A 17,767-nucleotide genomic window follows, 5' to 3' on the forward strand; every position below is an offset into this window, starting at 1 on the left:
CTCTTTTCCTCAGGCTTAGACAAAGATAAGATTTCAGTCAACAGGCCTCAAACTTGCAATCCTCCTGCTTCTGCCTCACAAATGCTAGAATTGGGCATGAGTTAAACAGGAAAGAATCTCAGGGCTCGAGTTCAGTTTCCAGCACCCACATCAGGCAGCTCACAACCACCTCTAACTCCAGCTCCAGGGGATCCAGCATCGTCTTCTGGATCTCTGTGAGTTCGAGGCCAGCCTGGTCTACAGAGCAAGATCCAGGACAGGCACCAAAGCTACACAGAGAAACCCTGTCTCAACCCCCCTCCCAAAAAAAGCCAAAAAACAAAAACAAAAGCAAAAAGCAAATGGGGGGGGGGGTTGAGAGATGGCCAATGGTTAGAAGCACCTGTTGGTCTTCCAAAGACCCAGGTTCAATTCCCAGCACCCACATGGTGGTTCAGAACCATCCAACAGGATATTCAATACTCTTTTCTGATCTCCATGGGCACCGGACATGCATGCAGGCAGAACACATAAAATAAAGTAAATAAATCTTTTTTTTTTTTTTTTGGTTTTTCGAGACAGGGTTTCTCTGTGTAGCTTTGCGCCTTTCCTGGAACTCGCTTTGGAGACCAGGCTGGCCTCGAACTCACAAAGATCCGCCTGGCTCTGCCTCCCGAGTGCTGGGATTAAAGGCGTGCGCCACCACCGCCCGGCAAATAAATCTTTTTAAAGGGAGTGGGAGGGAGGCTAGAAATGGGGCCCAGCAGTAAAGAGCATGTGTTGTTCTCCAGCGTTTGATACCCTGCACCCTCAGAGTGGCTCATAACTGTCTGTAACTCCAGTTCCAGCAGATCCAGTGCCCTCTTCTGGCCTCCGAACACCAGGCACACATGTGATTCACGGACATGCAGGTAAAACACTCATATTCATACAACAGAAATAAGAATGAATCTCACGGATGCAGCATAAATGTGCTTAGATGATTGGGATTTTCTAGGATTTGGAATTATTTTAAGTGACAGATGAAAGAAGATGTTTCTTACCTGATGCCCACACATGAGATTCTGAGAGGCCATCATGATGGCTTTCATTCCTGAAGCACAAACCTTGTTTACCGTGGTACACGGGGTAGAAATCGCTAAACCTAAATATAAATCATACTTTAGAAAAACAGAAACAGCCATTTTTCAAATACAGCTGTACAATTAAAACAGAGCACATGGCTCAGTCTACAAATTTTATTTTTCTGTAAGAGTCACGCATTTACTAACTTAGCTGAAATGAGCTTGACACTTCAAGACCATGAAGTATAAAAGCAAACGTGTGTTCACTGTACCTGCACCCAGTGCTGCCTGCCTTGTGGGGGCCTGCCCTTCACCGCCTTGGATGACATTGCCCATGTAGACTTCCTTCACTTCTTCCTTTGGGATCCCTTTTAAAAACAGCAGAAAGGAATGTCCTGGATTTATTCAATTTCTTTCTTTTCAAGATTTTTGTTTTTGTTTTTGTTTTTCGAGACAGGGTTTGTGTATGGAGTTTTGGAGCCTGTCCTGGATCTCGCTCTGTAGACCAGATTGGCTTCGAAGTCACAGAGATCCACTTGGCTCTGCCTCCCGAGTGCTGGGATTAAAGGTGTGCACCACCACCGCCCAGCTCTTTTTAAGATTTTATATATATATATATATATATTATGTATATGGGTGTTTTGCCTGTATGTATGTCTGTATACCATGTGCATGCAGGACCCAGGGAGGCCAGAAAAGGGCATAGGGTCATCTGGAATTGAAGTTGCAGACAGTTGTAAGCTGCTATGTGGGTGCTGGAAACTGAACCCAAGTCCTCTGGAAGAACAGCCACTCTTAATCACTGAGTAATCTCTCCAGCCCCAATATTCAATTTAATAATTAAGATTACCAAGCAAAGCTGGGTGTGGTGTCACACACCTTTAATCTCAGCACTCGGGAGGCAGAGGCAGGCAGATCCAGGACAGCTAGGACTGTTACACAGAGAAACCCTGTTTTGGGGGGAGGGGAGATTACCAAGCAAATTACATGACATGGGGCAGGAATTTCTTTTTCCTGTCAGTTTTGAGTTTCATTCCTACCAAGAACAAGGGAATTTAGATATGTAGGAACCGCGTAATTTCTGTTATACATACAGTAAATGCAAAACAATTGTGTCCCCCAATCATTTGCCCCCTCAACTCCAAACAATGCAGCCACTGACCTGCCTTTTCAATTGCTCCCTGAATTGCAATAGAACCAAGCTTGGTGGCTGGCTGAGAGGCCAGGCTGCCCAGGAAGGATCCAATGGGAGTTCGTATAGCGCTTACTATAACCACTTCCTGGCAGGGCAGAAAAAGGTAAAAATTAGCATAGGCATACTCAAATGCCATTTCATTTAATAAACATTCATATTCAGACGACTTATGAATCGTAAGTTAGCAAGGATTAAAATAATGTTTGAGCAGCTGGACAGCACCATGACACTCCACAATTTAAGTCACAGCAGAAAGGCAAGACTAGGGTCTAGCTCAGGGGTGGAGTGCTTGTTTATCCTTCACACAGCCCTGGGTTCAGTCCACAGTGGCCAGGGCACAGGATGCAGGGGGTGGACACAACAGAGGGAATGATCGAGGTGGAGGAGAAATGAAGGCAAATTCGAAAGCAGACATAAAAACCCTTCCCAGTTCTCTCTGGGAGGTTTAAGGCCAGAAGCTTAAGTTTTGCCTAGTCAAAGCCTTAAGAACTGGGGCAGTCAAGGTGGCTGAGCAGGTAGAGGACTTTCAATGCTCGCCTTACAACCCGAGTCTGATCTCAAGAAAAATGTCTGCAAGGCTGTCCTCTTACTTCCATCTGTATATGCACACATGAGAGTGCACACGTGCATACACACGTGCATGCATACATACATGCATACATACACACCATGCACGCACAAACCCCAGATAATAGAGTTTGGTTTCTTTGGGGAGCTTTTTGGTTTTCTTTCTGTTTGTTTTGTTTTGTTTTTATGACACGTAACTTTGGCCCGCATGGAACTTGATATGTAGTCTTGACTGCCAATGAAATCAGAGTTGCCTACCTCTGCCTCCTGAGTGCTAGGGTTAGAGGTGTACACCACCATACTCAACAATAACAAAGTTTTAAAACCAGTAACTTGGATACTGGGAACTAAATTCAGGTCCTGTGGAAGAGCAGCAAATGCTCTTAACCACTTAGCCATATCTCTAGTGCCATTCATAAAGCTTTTAAAATAAAAAACAAACAACACTACCCAAAAGCTCCTTTATTGACAAAACTCTGGGCTAACAATCCAGATGTGTAGGCTACATAGAATAGTATCAATTAGGACACAGCCAGAACCATATAAACTAGAAAATAAGGAAAGGTAGATAAAAGTCCTCATCAATACTATAAAACACATTTTCCTCACATTTGGATTCTACAATCTCCTACTAAACATTAGATGCATTAAAAGGATGAAAAGATTTGGTGTCACTTTGGGAACCTATAAACAAAGGCAGAAAGCAGTAACTAGGACATGAAGGAAAGGCCCTTCCGGTCTACCCCACGTAGTCAGTCCCTCTGTTGTCAAGTCTCCCACATGTCCACTGCACTACACCACCCACAATGCAATGCAGGCCCCTCATACTAAAGGAAGGTTTTTTTTTTTTTTTTTTAAAGATTTATTTATTTATTACATATACAGAAGAGGGCGCCAGATATCATTACAGATGGTTGTGAGCCACCATGTGGGTGCTGGGAATTGAACTCAGGACCTCTGTAAGAGCAGTCGGTGCTCTTAACCTCTGAGCCATCTCTCCAGCCCCCACTAAAGGAAGTTTTAAAGGAAGTTTTCTCCACAGTTTTAGAGGAGGACTGTTTTGTGGTGGATTATGGAGAATTATGGACTGAACGAACTTTTGTGATAATGCAGGAACTTAGTGTGTGCATTGTTAGCTTTCTCTAAACACTGCATAACCCTGTTAATTTTCAAATACATTCAAGATATAAATACATGCAACTGTGGTTTGGTCTGTTTGCTTGAGACAGGGCTGCTAATCCTCAGGCCTCTGGCTTCACCCTCCTGAGAGCGCAGACGGCAAGCATCAGCCACCATACCTAGCAACATGTGCAGCTCTACTGGCAATAGTCCTTTAAGTTCTTGAAACTATACAGTGCTATTTAAATTTATACTTACATTCAAAGTGGGTTTGGATGCATAACTTCGCTCCAGACATCTTACTTCCTGTAAAATAAATGTTTATGTTACAATATTTTAAAATTCATCCATTGATTTTATACTTAGCAATAAATAATAGAATTAAGATGATTTTCATTTTTACACTTTTGTTTTTAAGTTTTACACAATCTATATACACCACTTTTAAAAATCATAAGGAGGGGCTGGAGAGGTGGCTCAGAGGTTAAGAGCACTAGCTGTTCTTCCAGAGGTCCTGAGTTCAATTCCCAGCAACCACATGGTGGCTCACAACCATCTGTAATGAGATCTGGTGCCCTCTTCTGGCCGATACACATATATGCAGGCAGAACACTGTATACATAATAAATTAAAAAAAAAAAGAGAGAGAGAAAAACCTGGGGTTGGGGATTTTAGCTCAGTGGTTAAGCGCTTGCCTAGCAAGCGTAAGGCCCTGGGTTCAGTCTTCAGCTCTTCAAAAAAAAAAAAAAAGGAAAATGGTTATAATAAATATTTCTTTTTTGTAAGCTGTTCATTGGAAACATACATTTTAACTTCTGATGAATTGCCATTTTAAAACTTTATTTTTAATGTTATTTATTTTATGTGTATGGGCATTTTGTCTTCATGTATGTCTTTGTACCACATTCATGAAGCGTCAATGGAGGACAGAAGGCATCAGATCCCCTGGGACTGGAGATATAGATAGTTGTGAACTGCTGTATGGATGTTAGGAATTGAACTCAAGTCCTCTGCAAGAACAGCTAGAGCTCTTAACCACTGGGCTAGCTTTCTAGCCCTTAAAACTATGTAAGTAAACATAACAACAACAAAAAGGATTCCTAATTATAAAGTACATACTTACTACAATTTAGGGGTTTTGTTTGGTGGGTTTGTTTTGAGGGTTTTGTTTTTGGTTCTGAGACAAGATCTCACATGAACGAGCCTGGCTTCAAACTCACTGTATAGTGAAATATTTGAACTTCTGGTTCTCCTGCCTCTCCACTTCCCAAATGCTCAGCTTACAGGCTTGAGCCACACCTGGGTTTTTGGAGATGTGGATCAAACCCCAGCTCTGTGCATACCAGGCAGCCACTCTATCAGCTGAACTATATCTCTAGTGTTGGGCTACATGTTTGAAAAAGCACCTTCCTATACTGCCCAGGCTGACCTCAAATTCATTAGGACCCAGAGTAGCCTTGAACACACACTCCTCCTACCTCAGCCTCCCGAGTAAAATATAATTTAAGATACATTAACTTCTTAATTATGTAATCTTACAGGTTCACAGTTCTCATCGTTTAATTCTGAAGTATGCAGGGACAGTGGTGAAGAGGATACTCTTTGAGAGGACCCAGACTGTGTTCTAGCATGCACATTGGGTGGTTCACGACTACCTGACTCCAGTTCCAGGAGCTCCAACTTCCTCTTAGGGCTTTCATGGGCACCAGCACTTACATGGTACACACACACACACACACACACACACACACACACACACACACACACAATTTTTTTAAAAAAGACTAACTGTATGGGAAAAAAATTAAGTAAAACTTGCTATTATCCCCAAGACCTTCCAGCAAGGGTCTCTTGATCTACATACCTCATATCATATGGCCTATATTACCAGATCATTCTTAAGAAGTAAAAGAGGGGCTGGGGTACAGCTGAGTGGTAGAGTTGAGTGCTTGGCATGTGTGAGGTTCTAGTTGGTTGGTCCTCAGCACTCCACCCAAAGGAACAGAAAGAAAGACAGCTTAATTCTTTCCACACTATTTGTGGAAACAAATGTTAACAAAGGAAACATTCTGAAAATGTAGGGCAGAGTTCAAAGCCCTAACTGATCTGAAGTTGGACGTGAGGTCAGCAAGCCTAACATTCAAAAGCAGCAGCATATATTCCACTGATAGTTACAGTGTGCAGTTATAGCTCATGCAAAGAGCAATAAACAGACCACAAAAGTCTAGACTTGCAGGTGACCCAGGAATTTAGCTTTTCGCAGATTAAGCAAACACGCTGTCCTAACTGAATGCAGATAACTAAAACTTTCAACTTAAAACTCAGAATAAAACATAAGCTTGACAATGGAGTTATAAACAGGAACAGCCATGGTAACCAAACTGGTTTTCACAGTGTTTAAATGGCAGAAGTATATACAAATGGCAGCTTGACATGGCATACTTTTTGGAACAGCAGTGGCTGGCTCCACAGCAATGGTTTTTCTCAAGGAAAGTATGAGAGATTTTGACGGGGGAAGGCCATGCAATCAACTTTGCTATACAAACAACTTAGTCTGGATTTGATTTTAAAATGTTAACATCACAAAATTTCAATATATCTTCTGTTTTGAAGAGGTTTTCACAGTCTTTGTTGTGACCAACATGCATACAACTATTTGATCCTTCTTTGTTCAACAAAACACTTGAGCTTATTTACCTTAAGAAGGCATTATTGCTGGGCAATGGTGGCCTTTAATCCCAGCACTCAGGAGGCAAAGGCAGGCAGATCTCTGTGATCCAGCCTGGGCTACAGAGTGAGTTCCAGGAAAGGCTCCAAAGCTACATAGAGAAACCCTGTCTCAAAAAAACAAAAAAGGGGGGAAAAAAGGCATTATAAAGATTGAGATCTGTTACCATGGACTTTATACTCCAGCAGCTATACAAGCTTGTAGAGAAGTGTCAAAATTACCTGGACATATTCCTTAGAGTTTGATAAGAACAAGAACAGTACCATACATAAGCAAGCTAGCCCTGGGGTTCAAAGGAGAAAGAGTCCTTGGTTTGAGCAGTGGTCTTCAAATCCCACGCTCCACTGAAAAGCCTGTTTCACCCTACTGTTTAAATCTGATATTAGCACAATACATGATATTAGTTGCTAGTTAAGAAGGTACGTGTTTGTTTTTACTCTGAGCTTTACACAACCCCTTAAGTGACAGTGCACTCAGCCATGACCAGGAAACACATCTATGCTCAAGTAGGCAAGGCCCAAGCATCTGCTCAATGGCTGTCCTGCACAAACACACCCTCTACATATAAATCAGGGTATTGTTTACATGCAATCTGCTTGTCCACTATCACACTGTCTGCAGTACAGCTCGGAATAAAAGTTCTGATATGGTAAACACGCCAGTCATCGCCATCAGCTACACTCTTCCTCCGTAAGGGGCAACCTTAAGTCCCTACAAAACAACTCCATCACCAGCTCTGAGCAGAGCTCACGGCACCAAGAATGGACTAGACTTACCCTGGTTGGCACCCTGAGAGCCTGGGTCAGTTGACAATCAGTACTTAAGCTGAATCATTATGAGGGGCTGAAGCCAGTCAGACCTCAGTCAGCCAACACCATGTAAGAGCAGAGGTTAGAGCCCAGAGAGAAAAGCCACAAGCAAGTAGATTATGGAAGGAACAGCACAAACACACAAGAAACAGGCACGTGGCACATACTTCAAGAGGCGGCAGAGTCCACGGTCAGGGACTGTCTACTCAGGGTCCAGCAAGGCCAGCTGCACTGATTGCCTCTCTTTGAATGTCCAAGAATTTGTGTTATTATATCTCTTCATCAGTTCCCTCTCTGAATGGAGAGTGCACTTAGTGGTAGAGTGTGTGTCCCTCGCTCTAAGCCCAGTATCACCCCCAAATGATGCTCTTAGCTGCTGTAAAGTGGGGTCGTGTCCATCTTTACTCAGTCTTTTCTTGCAAGTGTCTGGTTCATTTTCACTGAAGGGTGCCTATGTGTCCACTGGGCTCTCACGCCACATGCATCCTTTCCTATGGTACATCATTTCTCCCTCTTCCTTCTGGATCATTCCCTACGCATGTAAATGCATTCTTGTCTGGCTTCTTTAGCCTGAAAAATTTAAATAAAAACATCTGCAGCCCACATTACAGTGGACTTTGACATTTCCCATATTGCCTGTAGTGTCTCCTTGCCCTTGTTACCTGTGATCTTTGCCAGTTTACCACTGTTGACTCCAAGCAAGGTCAACATTGTCTGTGCAGCAAAATCAAACACTTCAGGACTTTGCACAGTAGCCCAGTGAAATCCAGACAGGGCTACAGTTATCAATCTTGGGTTAAGAACTTTATGTTTAACTTTAAGCAGTCAGTCCTGTTTAGTAAGCACTTGTCCATATGCACATGCAAAGCTATTTTTTAATTTTTATTTATTTTGTTTTTTTGAGACAGGGCTCCTCTGTGTAGCCTTGGCTATCCTGGAACTCGCTCTGTAGACCAGGCTGGCCCCAAACTCACAGAGATCCACCTGCCCCTGCCTCTCAAGTACTGGGATTAAAGGCATATGCCACCACTGCCCAGTGTAAAGCTATTTTTATGAAACATATGCACACACAATAATAAGTGTGGACATTTACCCATGTATGTATGTGGCTCTAGTCACCACCCTGGGTATGTAACAGAAAACAATGGTATACCTTTATGGACTTGTATACACTGGCACTATCACTATCTGTACTTTTAAAAAATTATATTTATTTAAAAAAAATGAATGTTTAACTACAATCTTTTCAACCTCAACAACTCTGGACTCTCCTTTCTTCTTTGGGAAATATCAGTCTGTTTTATTGAGTATTTCACAGTAAATCATGCAGACTAACTTTACTTGGGGTCTTTGTTTTGTTTATTTGTGACAGGGTCTCACTTTGTAGCCTTGGCTGGACTGAAACTCACTATGTAGACCAGGCTGAACTCAAACTTAGTGTTTCTGCCTCCTGAGTGCTGGGATTAAAGGTGTGGGACACCATGTGCAGCTTCCCTTTTTTATTAAACATAGTGTGTGTGTGTGTGTGTGTGTGTGTGTGTGTGTGTGTGTGTTTGCATGCGTGCGCGCATTTATCATGGCACACATGTGTAAGTCATTGGGAGGTACCTGATTGAGGTAGCGCCTCTCTTGTTTCCGCCTATGTGGTTAGTCCAAGAACTTCGGGCAACTCTATCTCCGTCTCCCATCTCACGGGAGGAGTGCTAATTACAGAGGCGCATTACCACATCTAACGTGAGTCCAGGGATCTGAACTACGGTTGCCGCTTTACCCACTGAGCCATCTCTGGCCCGGCTGGTTTGTTTTTAGTCTTCATGTCTAAGCTCAAATGCCAAACCCTACAGGATCTTCTTTAATTACTTAATTAAGTTGGGCCACCAAGGATGCGAGCACACACCTGTAATTCCAGCATTAGGGAAGCAGAGGCAGGGGGATCCTGAGTCCAAAGCCAGCTGGGCTCCATAGCGAGTTCCAGGATAGCTTAAGTTACAGTAGGACCCTGTTTCTAGATAACACATAACAAAGTTGACCTGTATTGTTTGACTCTTTCTTATATTGACACCATCATTTCTTCCTTCAGAGTAACTTTTCCGTCTTAGAAGTATGTATTGAACACTGACATCAGCGCTTGCCCCTCCCCCAAACATAATGCCATCGCCCTGAGACCCGGATCGTGGTTCCGGGTCATGATGTTCCCAGCATCAAAATTCTGAAGAATGAACGACAGAATTCAGTGTGGTAGAACATGCCTGAGATCTCGGCACTTGGGAAGCCTGCAGGCCAAGTACAAGATGGAGGCCAACTCGGGCTACATAGTGAGACTGTCTGAAAATTAATAACAACTGAAGAAGGAACACTGAACATTATGTAATAAATATGTGCTAAATGAATAAAACCAGTCCAGGCAAGCACAGCTCAGCTGTACAGCCAACCCAGGAACCCTACCCAACCAGACCTGGCAGAGGAGGGACTTCTATTTTACCTCCATAGTATCCTACCCACGTTCTTCTCTTTTTAAGTTTATGTGTGTGTGCTTTTGTGTGCTCATGTTTTTAATGTGTACAATATGCCTGCCTGGTGCCCAAGAAATCAGAAGAGGGTGTCAGATCCCCAGAACAGAAGTTACAGATGGTTGTTAGCTACAATGTAGGTGCTGGGAACCAAACCCTTATCCTCCACAAAAGTTGCCACTGCTCTTAACCACTGAGCCATCTCCCTAGACCCTTTAAAAACGTCTTTAGATGTACTGTATTTGACCTATGCACTTTTTTTTTTTTTTTGGTTTTTCGAGACAGGGTTTCTCTGTGTAGCTTTGCGCCTTTCCTGGAACTCGCTTTGGAGACCAGGCTGGCCTCGAACTCACAGAGATCCGCCTGCCTCTGCCTCCCGAGTGCTGGGATTAAAGGCGTGCGCCACCACCGCCCGGCGACCTATGCACTTCTTATTGTTCCTCCAAGACATAACTGTTTAACCTGAGACGGCCCCACAGTCTTCCCACTACATGGTGAGTTACACGACATGATTTCCTTTACTTCTTATCTCCCCAAGGGCTGCAAGTGCTAAGCAAGCATCCGAACAAAGTCTGACATTCACTAACAAGGCTGAAAACCAAAATCCCAGTAATACCTTAAAAAAGCAGCAAAAACAGGAGGACCTTACAGGATGGTGGCAGAGCTGAGAAGCAGAGTCAGCCTTGGGAAGAACTAGGAAAAGAGCACGTGAGACTCAGGGAGCTGCCAGCCCATTATGAGAGGCAATCAGCCTACACTAAACTCAAGACGAGCATCGAGCAGCGGAGGGCAGGAGGGCAGCGGAGTGCAGGGCTCACAGGGAGACTGCTTGCTGAGGCCCTAAGTAGTAGCTACAGACATGGGAAAGGTCGGGATTCTGCCCATGCCATCCCCAGCCACTCACAGACGGCTTTCCCACGAACACTGCAGCCACAGCATAAAGAGCTGAATGGAGCAGGCTAGAAAATAGGGCAGGAGGGCAGCCGACGGCTAGTGAGGCTACTGTTATGGGGTACAGAGGGCTGGACACAAAGACCCGGAATACCTTTAAAGTTAGGAGCAGCCACGGGTACTGCTGGTCCCCTTTCACAGACAGGAATGTGAACCCTGGCAGACCCAGCACCTGAAGTCATGAAGCCAGGGAAGGCAAGTCCTATCAAGTCCTCTAGAGCCTCTAGTGTTGGCATCTGACCATTATAAATCTCTACCTTACTAAATAAAATAATAAGAGACACCTTAACAGCCTGAGGCACTGCCCTCCCCAAAGCACTGCATTGCTTGTTGACCAGTGATTATTTGCTTCTCTGGCCAAGACTGTCAACAATGACACTCATTTTTTTTTATTGCTTCTTTGTAGGTATAGGTATAACCAGAGACACAGAAAAAAAGAAAAACCACAGGTGAATTCTGCATGTTAAAATAACTGTAAGAGCCTGCCCAATATGCTAGACACGGCGGCACATTCCTGCAATCTCAGTGCTTGAGAAATGGAGGCAAAAGGACCAGAAGTTCAAGGGCAGCATGGGCTCCACGAGACGGGCGTTAAAAAGACAGACAGATAACCAGATCCAATAAAGTCCCATAAAGGTTTGTTGACCGTCTACAGGCTTGTGTGTATTTGAAAGCAAAGGTGAAGGAGCCCACGCAACGGGTAAAAGGTCGAATTCCTTTCCACAACACAGCAAGGAATATTGAAAATGCTTTTTAGAAAAGGATTTCGGTGGTTAAATAAATGGTTGCTTAATTTAAGTGACCTCCAACAGGTCATCTCTAGAGTTTAACAACGTGAACTGGGCTGGAGAACTTGGCTTGGATCCCAAACACGTGGTGGCACCTGACTGTTAATTCCAATACTCAAGACGCCGAGGCAGGAAGAGCATGCATTCTAGAGACCGTCTTAAAACCAACACCCGGCTTTTACGAAGGGGAGGGAAGCGCATAGCGTCTGCTACACAACCCACAGGTGGTAAAAGGAGCCCGGAACACAGGCAGCTGGGGGGCAGGGCGGGGACGGACGATGACGACAGGAATCAGTGCTGGGAAGAGAAGTCAGGACTGAGAGGGTAGGAGACTCACCGACCCTTACATTGCATTCGATGCTATGCAGCAATCCCTCCTTCAAACTCCTGTTCTATACCTGGATCCAGTGTTATTCTGGTTGCACTGTTCTGAGATAGGTTCTCACTATGCAGCGCAGGATAGATAGTCCCAAATTCACAATCCTTCTGCCTCAGCTTCTTCAGGGTGGAATGACATACAGATGGACTCCACTGTACTGGCTCAGGCTCATTATTCTCAGGCAGAATGTATTCTGCACTTGGTTATAAAATCTTAAGTGTAAACTAAGAAGGCGCTGCACACTTTTTGTTTTGACACACCTCAAGTACCTGGCTTATCTAATTCATCTACGCAACGTTATTCGGAATCTCAGGGAGCCTGATTTCACTATAATTTCTCCAGCCACCCCAATGAAACTAAGAAACTGATCAAGAACTCCTCTAGGCATGATGGCCTGCTCTTTCAACCACTGCTGTTTAATCCAGAGGCTGAAACAGGGGAACGAGGAGTTCCAAGTCAATCTGACCTATACAGCAAAACCAAGTGGACAGAGAGAAAAGAGAGAGAGGAGGAAGGAGAAAAGATAGAAGAGAGGATCAGGAGGCAAAAGACACTAGTGTCTTTCTTGGGAACACTTATTTTATAGGTGAGGACTGCTCATCTCCAGAATAGAAAATAAACTATCCTTCTGGCTTTCCTATTATCCCAGTCACTCGGGATTTTTTTTTTTTTTTTATCTTTTTGAGACTGGGTATCCCCAAACTGCCCACGTGGGTTGGAACCCTTGAGCTCAAGCTCCTCCTCTTGCCTCGGCCTGTGCAGGGGCTAGAACTGCAGGCACCAGCAACTCAAGTAAGATTAATTTTATAGTTCCTTTACCCTCAGCTTTCACCCTCACCCTCACGGCCTGCATTATTCTTTCGCAATCTCTTGCATAGCACTGCTCTCTTTCAGCTTCTATTGCCAGCACTACCCAGTTCCATGAACCCTGATTATTATAGAAACGAGACGTTAGCCATCCAGACCTAACTGCAGACTCTTAGAACGTAGGTGGACTTCAAAGCTTCCTATTGCATCCAAATTGGAAACGTCAAGCTTCACAACCACATTATGGAGTTTCTCACCCATTCCCAAGACTGTTAGGCATTTTCTGGAATGCAACATTTGCAAAAATAAATTCTTGCAAAGGTTTGTCACTATAGTGCTCCCCAAACAAAACAATCAGAAAAGAGGCAACAACCAGAAAACAGGCACTCGCTCCAAATATATTTTATTTCTTGTACTGTCTGAGTAGCCATCTTGTTAGCTTTTAAGGAGCGGCTGTATAGTATCATTTGATTATCACATAGTGCCGCAGTTCTGATAAGACCAATAATTAAACCAATGATTAGCTACCGGTTTAAAAAAAAAAAAGTTAAAGACAATAAACTCGGTAAGTATGCTTTAAAGAACGTCTACGAAACTCCTGGGCCTGTAAAGAGGCTCGGATCTCTGCAGCCTGAGATCGCGCCTGGCCAGGCCCAGGCCTCGCTGTCCCGGCCAGTGTGACAGCAGCACAGACAGACACGGGGACACACTGCCCCGAGCGCGCGTGGTGGGCGCTGACGCCGGCGAGCCCCATCCTCACCCCCAGGCGGCTCTGCCCGGGCCTTGCGGGAGGGCGGAACCTTGGACGGCCGGCGGCGGGCTCCCCCGGAATTGACCACGGCTCACCTGCAGCAGCCCGCGAAGCAGAGGCCGGCGGACGCCGCCGCGCAGAGCCGCCAGGGCAGCCATGGAGACGCGAAGGGCTGTCAAGGGCAGAGAAATGCACTGCGGCCTCCACTTTCCACCGCAGACCCCGCAACGTCGCGGCGGGCGCCGCCCCGGCCCTCTCCTCCAATAGCAGCCCGAGATCGCTGCGCTAGGCTGGGATTGGCCCGCAGCCAGGGGGCGGGACCTGGCACTAGTCTTCCAGGAGAAAACTGACAAATAACCAACGTGGTAATTACACCTGGCTAGTGCAATTTAAACCGCTTTTGACCTCTTGACGCTTGTCATTTCCGTAATGCTTAACACTTTCCATTCATTTAGCTGCGCCTGACCGTGTGACTGTGTCTACCCAGACAAAGGATATTGGTAAATGTTAATACAGATAAACCAATTACATACGTTAAGAAAATTTTGAAGCTGCTTTTCTGTAGGGTGCGAAATAAAATACATGTTACTATCTAACCTTCATTGAATAATAAGATTAAATCAACTTCCACAAAAACTCCCTGCAGGCTGGTTGTGGTGGCAAACACTCGGGAGACAGGTGGATTGGTGAGTGGTTCCAGACCAGCCTGATCCACATAGCAAGTTCCAGAATAATCAGAACTACAAACGGAAAACCTACCTCAGAAAAAAAAATTGAAGCAAAACAAACAAAAAACCCTCCACACATGAACTAATGCTGGTTAGATGATATTCTCACATTTGTGGAACCCTTTGCTGACATTAGGAGTTTGTTTTGCTTTGGGTTTCGTTTTAGACATGGTCTCACTATGTAGCTCTGGCTGTCCCGTAATTCACCATCCAGGCCAGGCCTGCCTTTGCCTCCCTAGTGCTAGGATTAAAATCATGTGCCACTAAGCCTAGCCTAGATTTTGAATCTTCAGCTGGGGATAGCAAACCTTTCTGACTTGTAACTTTAATTTTTCTTTATGTTAATTTCCATAAAAGTATGGCAACATACAACTTGAACAATTTACTTCAAGCCCACCTGTTTTGTGTATGTAGTTGTATGCACTCATGAGTCACTCAGGTGACTCCTGTGGCTCTCTGCATTGTTTTTGTTTGTTTTAGAGACAGGGTCTCTCTGGTAACAGCTCTGGCTGCCCTGGAACTTGCTTTGTAGCCCAGGCTGGCCTTGAACTCACAGAGATCCCTTTGTCTCTTCCTCTGGAGTGCTGGGATTAAAGGTGAGTGCCACCACTGCCTGGTTGTACCTTTTTTTTTTTTTTTAAGACAGGGTCGGTCTATCTTTGTACCTGGAGCTCACTAGAGTGACTGGCCAATGAGTCTGTCTCCACTCCTCCCCAGACTCCATCCATAGAACTGGGAATACAATCAAGGGCCACCATGCCTGACTTTTACATGGGTGCTGAGGATCTAAACTCCGATTCTCTTCCTTGTGAAGCAAGCACTTTGTACACTGAGTCATCTCAGCTCTTTTGGGGGTAAGGTGTGTGTATGTTCCTGCATTTGTGTGTAAGCACCATGTGCATGGAGGTGCCTGAGGAGGGCAGTAGAGGGCGTCAAACTCCTTGGAATTGAAGTTATAGGCAGTTGTAAACTGCCTGGTATGTTTCGGGAACTGAACCCAGGTCCTTTGTAAGAACATCAAGCATTCTTAACAGTTGAGCCATAATCCTCACTTATTTTTTTTTTTTAAGGCAGTCTCATGTAGCCCAGGATGGTCTTAAACCCAGTAGGTAGTCAAAGATGACCTTGAACTGCTAATCCTCCCACCTGCATAGTTAGATTGCTGGAGATACAGGTGGGTATCGAACCCAGAGCTTCATGTAATCTATGTATGATCTTCACATAATCTAGGCAAGTATTCTGCTAACTAAGCTCCATCTCCAACCTGTTTGTTGTGCGCTTGGTTGGTTGGTTTTGGGGTGTGTGTTATTATTGTCAGGGAAGGGATGAATGTCGCACAGTAAACATGTAGAGATCCGAGGAAAACCTGCAGTAGACTCTCCTTTCACAGCTGTGGGATCAGACTCAGGCTACAGGCTTGATAGCAAGCCACCTCACCACTGAGCCATCTGTGGTGCTCTAGAATACTGGCTCTCTTTATTTGTCCTTAGCCAGGCATGGTGGTGCACACCTTTAAGCGCAGCACTTGGGAAGCAGGGGTAGGCTTTAAGGATTTCTATGAGTTCAACGTCACACTGGTCTACAAAGCCAGTTTTTTGTCTCAAAAAATATTTCCCTTACTACTTCAATCTCATTGTTATGTTTACATCCTTTTCATTTAGTTTTGGTAGGTCATAGTCTATAAAATTTTCTAATTCAAGATTTTCTAATTTGCTGGCATATAGGCTTTCAAAGTGATCCTGATACTGGTGTCTGTTGTAAAATTCAGCTCTAGTTTTATTTATTTATTTATTTATTTATTTATTTATTTATTTATTTATTGGCCTTTTGGGTAATTCAGCTGGAGAGTTCATTCCTGTTCATTTTTCTACCAAAGAAATCCTGTGTTGATGGTCTTGAACTTACATGACAGTACTACCTCAGCCTCCCTTATATTGAGATTTCATTGATTTCTGCCCTGATCTATTTTTTCTGATGATTTTGTTATTGCTATTTTTCTAAGACCTTGAAGTTCACCAATATTTGAGACCTCTGATCTAAAAAAAAAATGTCATGTGTATGAGTGTTTTGCCTGCATGTATATCTATCCACCAAATGCCTGGTGGTCAGTAGGGGGAAAGGGGACCTTTGAAACCAGATCACCTGGGAATCAAACCCAGGACCTATGAAAAAGCAGCAAATGTTCTTAACTGGCGAGCCACAAGCCCCTCAAAATTTTGTGAATAAAAATATACGCCAGGTGTCGTGGCACACATATTTAATCCCAGCACTCAGAAGATGAGCAGATCTCTGTGAGTTCAAAGCCAAGCTCGTCTACATAGTGAATTTTAAAACAGCCAGGTCTATAAAGACCTTGTCTCAAAAAAAAAAAAAAAAAAAAAAAAACAGATTAATTTCTTAGTCTAGCCCACTAGATAGTACCAGGATTTTGTTCTGTGGGTAAAGGTGTTACAAATAATGGGCAGGTGTTCTATCCATAAATTCCATTTTCTGAAAAACTAAGTTTGTGTTATTACTTTGTGATCACACGTAATGCAGAGCATTTGTGGAGTCAGATGACAACTCTGTGGGGTGGATTTCCTTGTCTCACTTCTACACAGGTTGTGGGGACTGAACACGGATCACCAACCTTCACAAGTGTCTTTGCCTACTGAGCCACCTAGCTACTTCTTTAGTTCTGAGGTAGGTATCATGCAGCCCCTGCTGGATTCAACCTCCCTATATTACTAGGAAGACTCTGAGCTCATGGTTCTCCTGCATCCACTTCCCAAGTGCTGGGATTTGGGGCCACTATATACTGCCCTTCTGTTTTAAACCTGACAGTGACCTGTATTTATTCCTTGCAAACCCTGTCTTTCATAGTAGAAATGTCTATCCTACACCCATCCAGCTGTCTGAATGTTGCATGCCTCTAAGCTCCTTCCGGTCAGTATGATTGTGCTCTTAACAAGGAAGTTAGCCTCCAATTTAGCTCACTGTGGAGCTGTCTTCTCGGTGGTGGGGGTTTGTTTAGGATTAGAATGCTCACTAGGACAAAATGCTTGAGTTTTGAAAAGGGCTTGTGCAAGAAACTTAATATTTAAGCTTAATTAACTAATCTTGTTTTGGCTCAGGTGAACCTTATGCTTTTCTTTAACTTCAATTCCAAGTCACTACTCCTACACTCTCCCTATCTCAGTGAAAGTACTAGGTCAAGGTGCTTTTTAGCCTTTAGGGAGTCATGTATATTCATCCACCCAACTGTCATGTCTTATTTCTGGTGCTTACAGTGGCTACAATTTACTACCATACCCCCAAACATAACTAAGCGTTCTTCATTGAGAAAGTCTCACTATGCTGCCCACACTAGTCTTGAAATTCTGAGCTTCAACAACCAGCTACCTCATCCTCCC

At 44.1% G+C, this 17,767-nt stretch overlaps 1 protein-coding gene across 4 annotated transcripts in view; it reads right to left on the reverse strand.

The window, feature by feature from the left end:
• The window catches only part of Acat1 (acetyl-CoA acetyltransferase 1), a 36,304-nt gene extending 22,412 nt beyond the window's left edge, over positions 1-13,892 (reverse strand). For 3 of the 4 annotated variants that reach the window (XR_008222821.1, XR_008222820.1, XM_052760452.1), the window contains exons 1-5: positions 13,743-13,892; positions 4,183-4,230; positions 2,206-2,323; positions 1,316-1,411; positions 1,023-1,123 (exon numbers count right to left, since the gene is read on the reverse strand). Coding sequence is in view for 2 of the 4 variants with exons in the window: in XM_052760452.1 (XP_052616412.1) it covers positions 1,023-1,123; positions 1,316-1,411; positions 2,206-2,323; positions 4,183-4,230; positions 13,743-13,805 (426 nt within the window). In the remaining 2 variants the exon portion in view is untranslated. The remainder of the gene's footprint in view (positions 1-1,022; positions 1,124-1,315; positions 1,412-2,205; positions 2,324-4,182; positions 4,231-13,742) is intronic. The other variant, XM_052760447.1, reaches the window with a different exon arrangement.
• Positions 13,893-17,767: the final 3,875 nt, after the last annotated feature.

The sequence above is a fragment of the Peromyscus californicus genome, unplaced genomic scaffold (assembly GCF_007827085.1).
Source record: "Peromyscus californicus insignis strain IS unplaced genomic scaffold, ASM782708v3 Scaffold_11__1_contigs__length_118956290, whole genome shotgun sequence".
Classification (NCBI taxonomy): domain Eukaryota; kingdom Metazoa; phylum Chordata; class Mammalia; order Rodentia; family Cricetidae; genus Peromyscus; species Peromyscus californicus.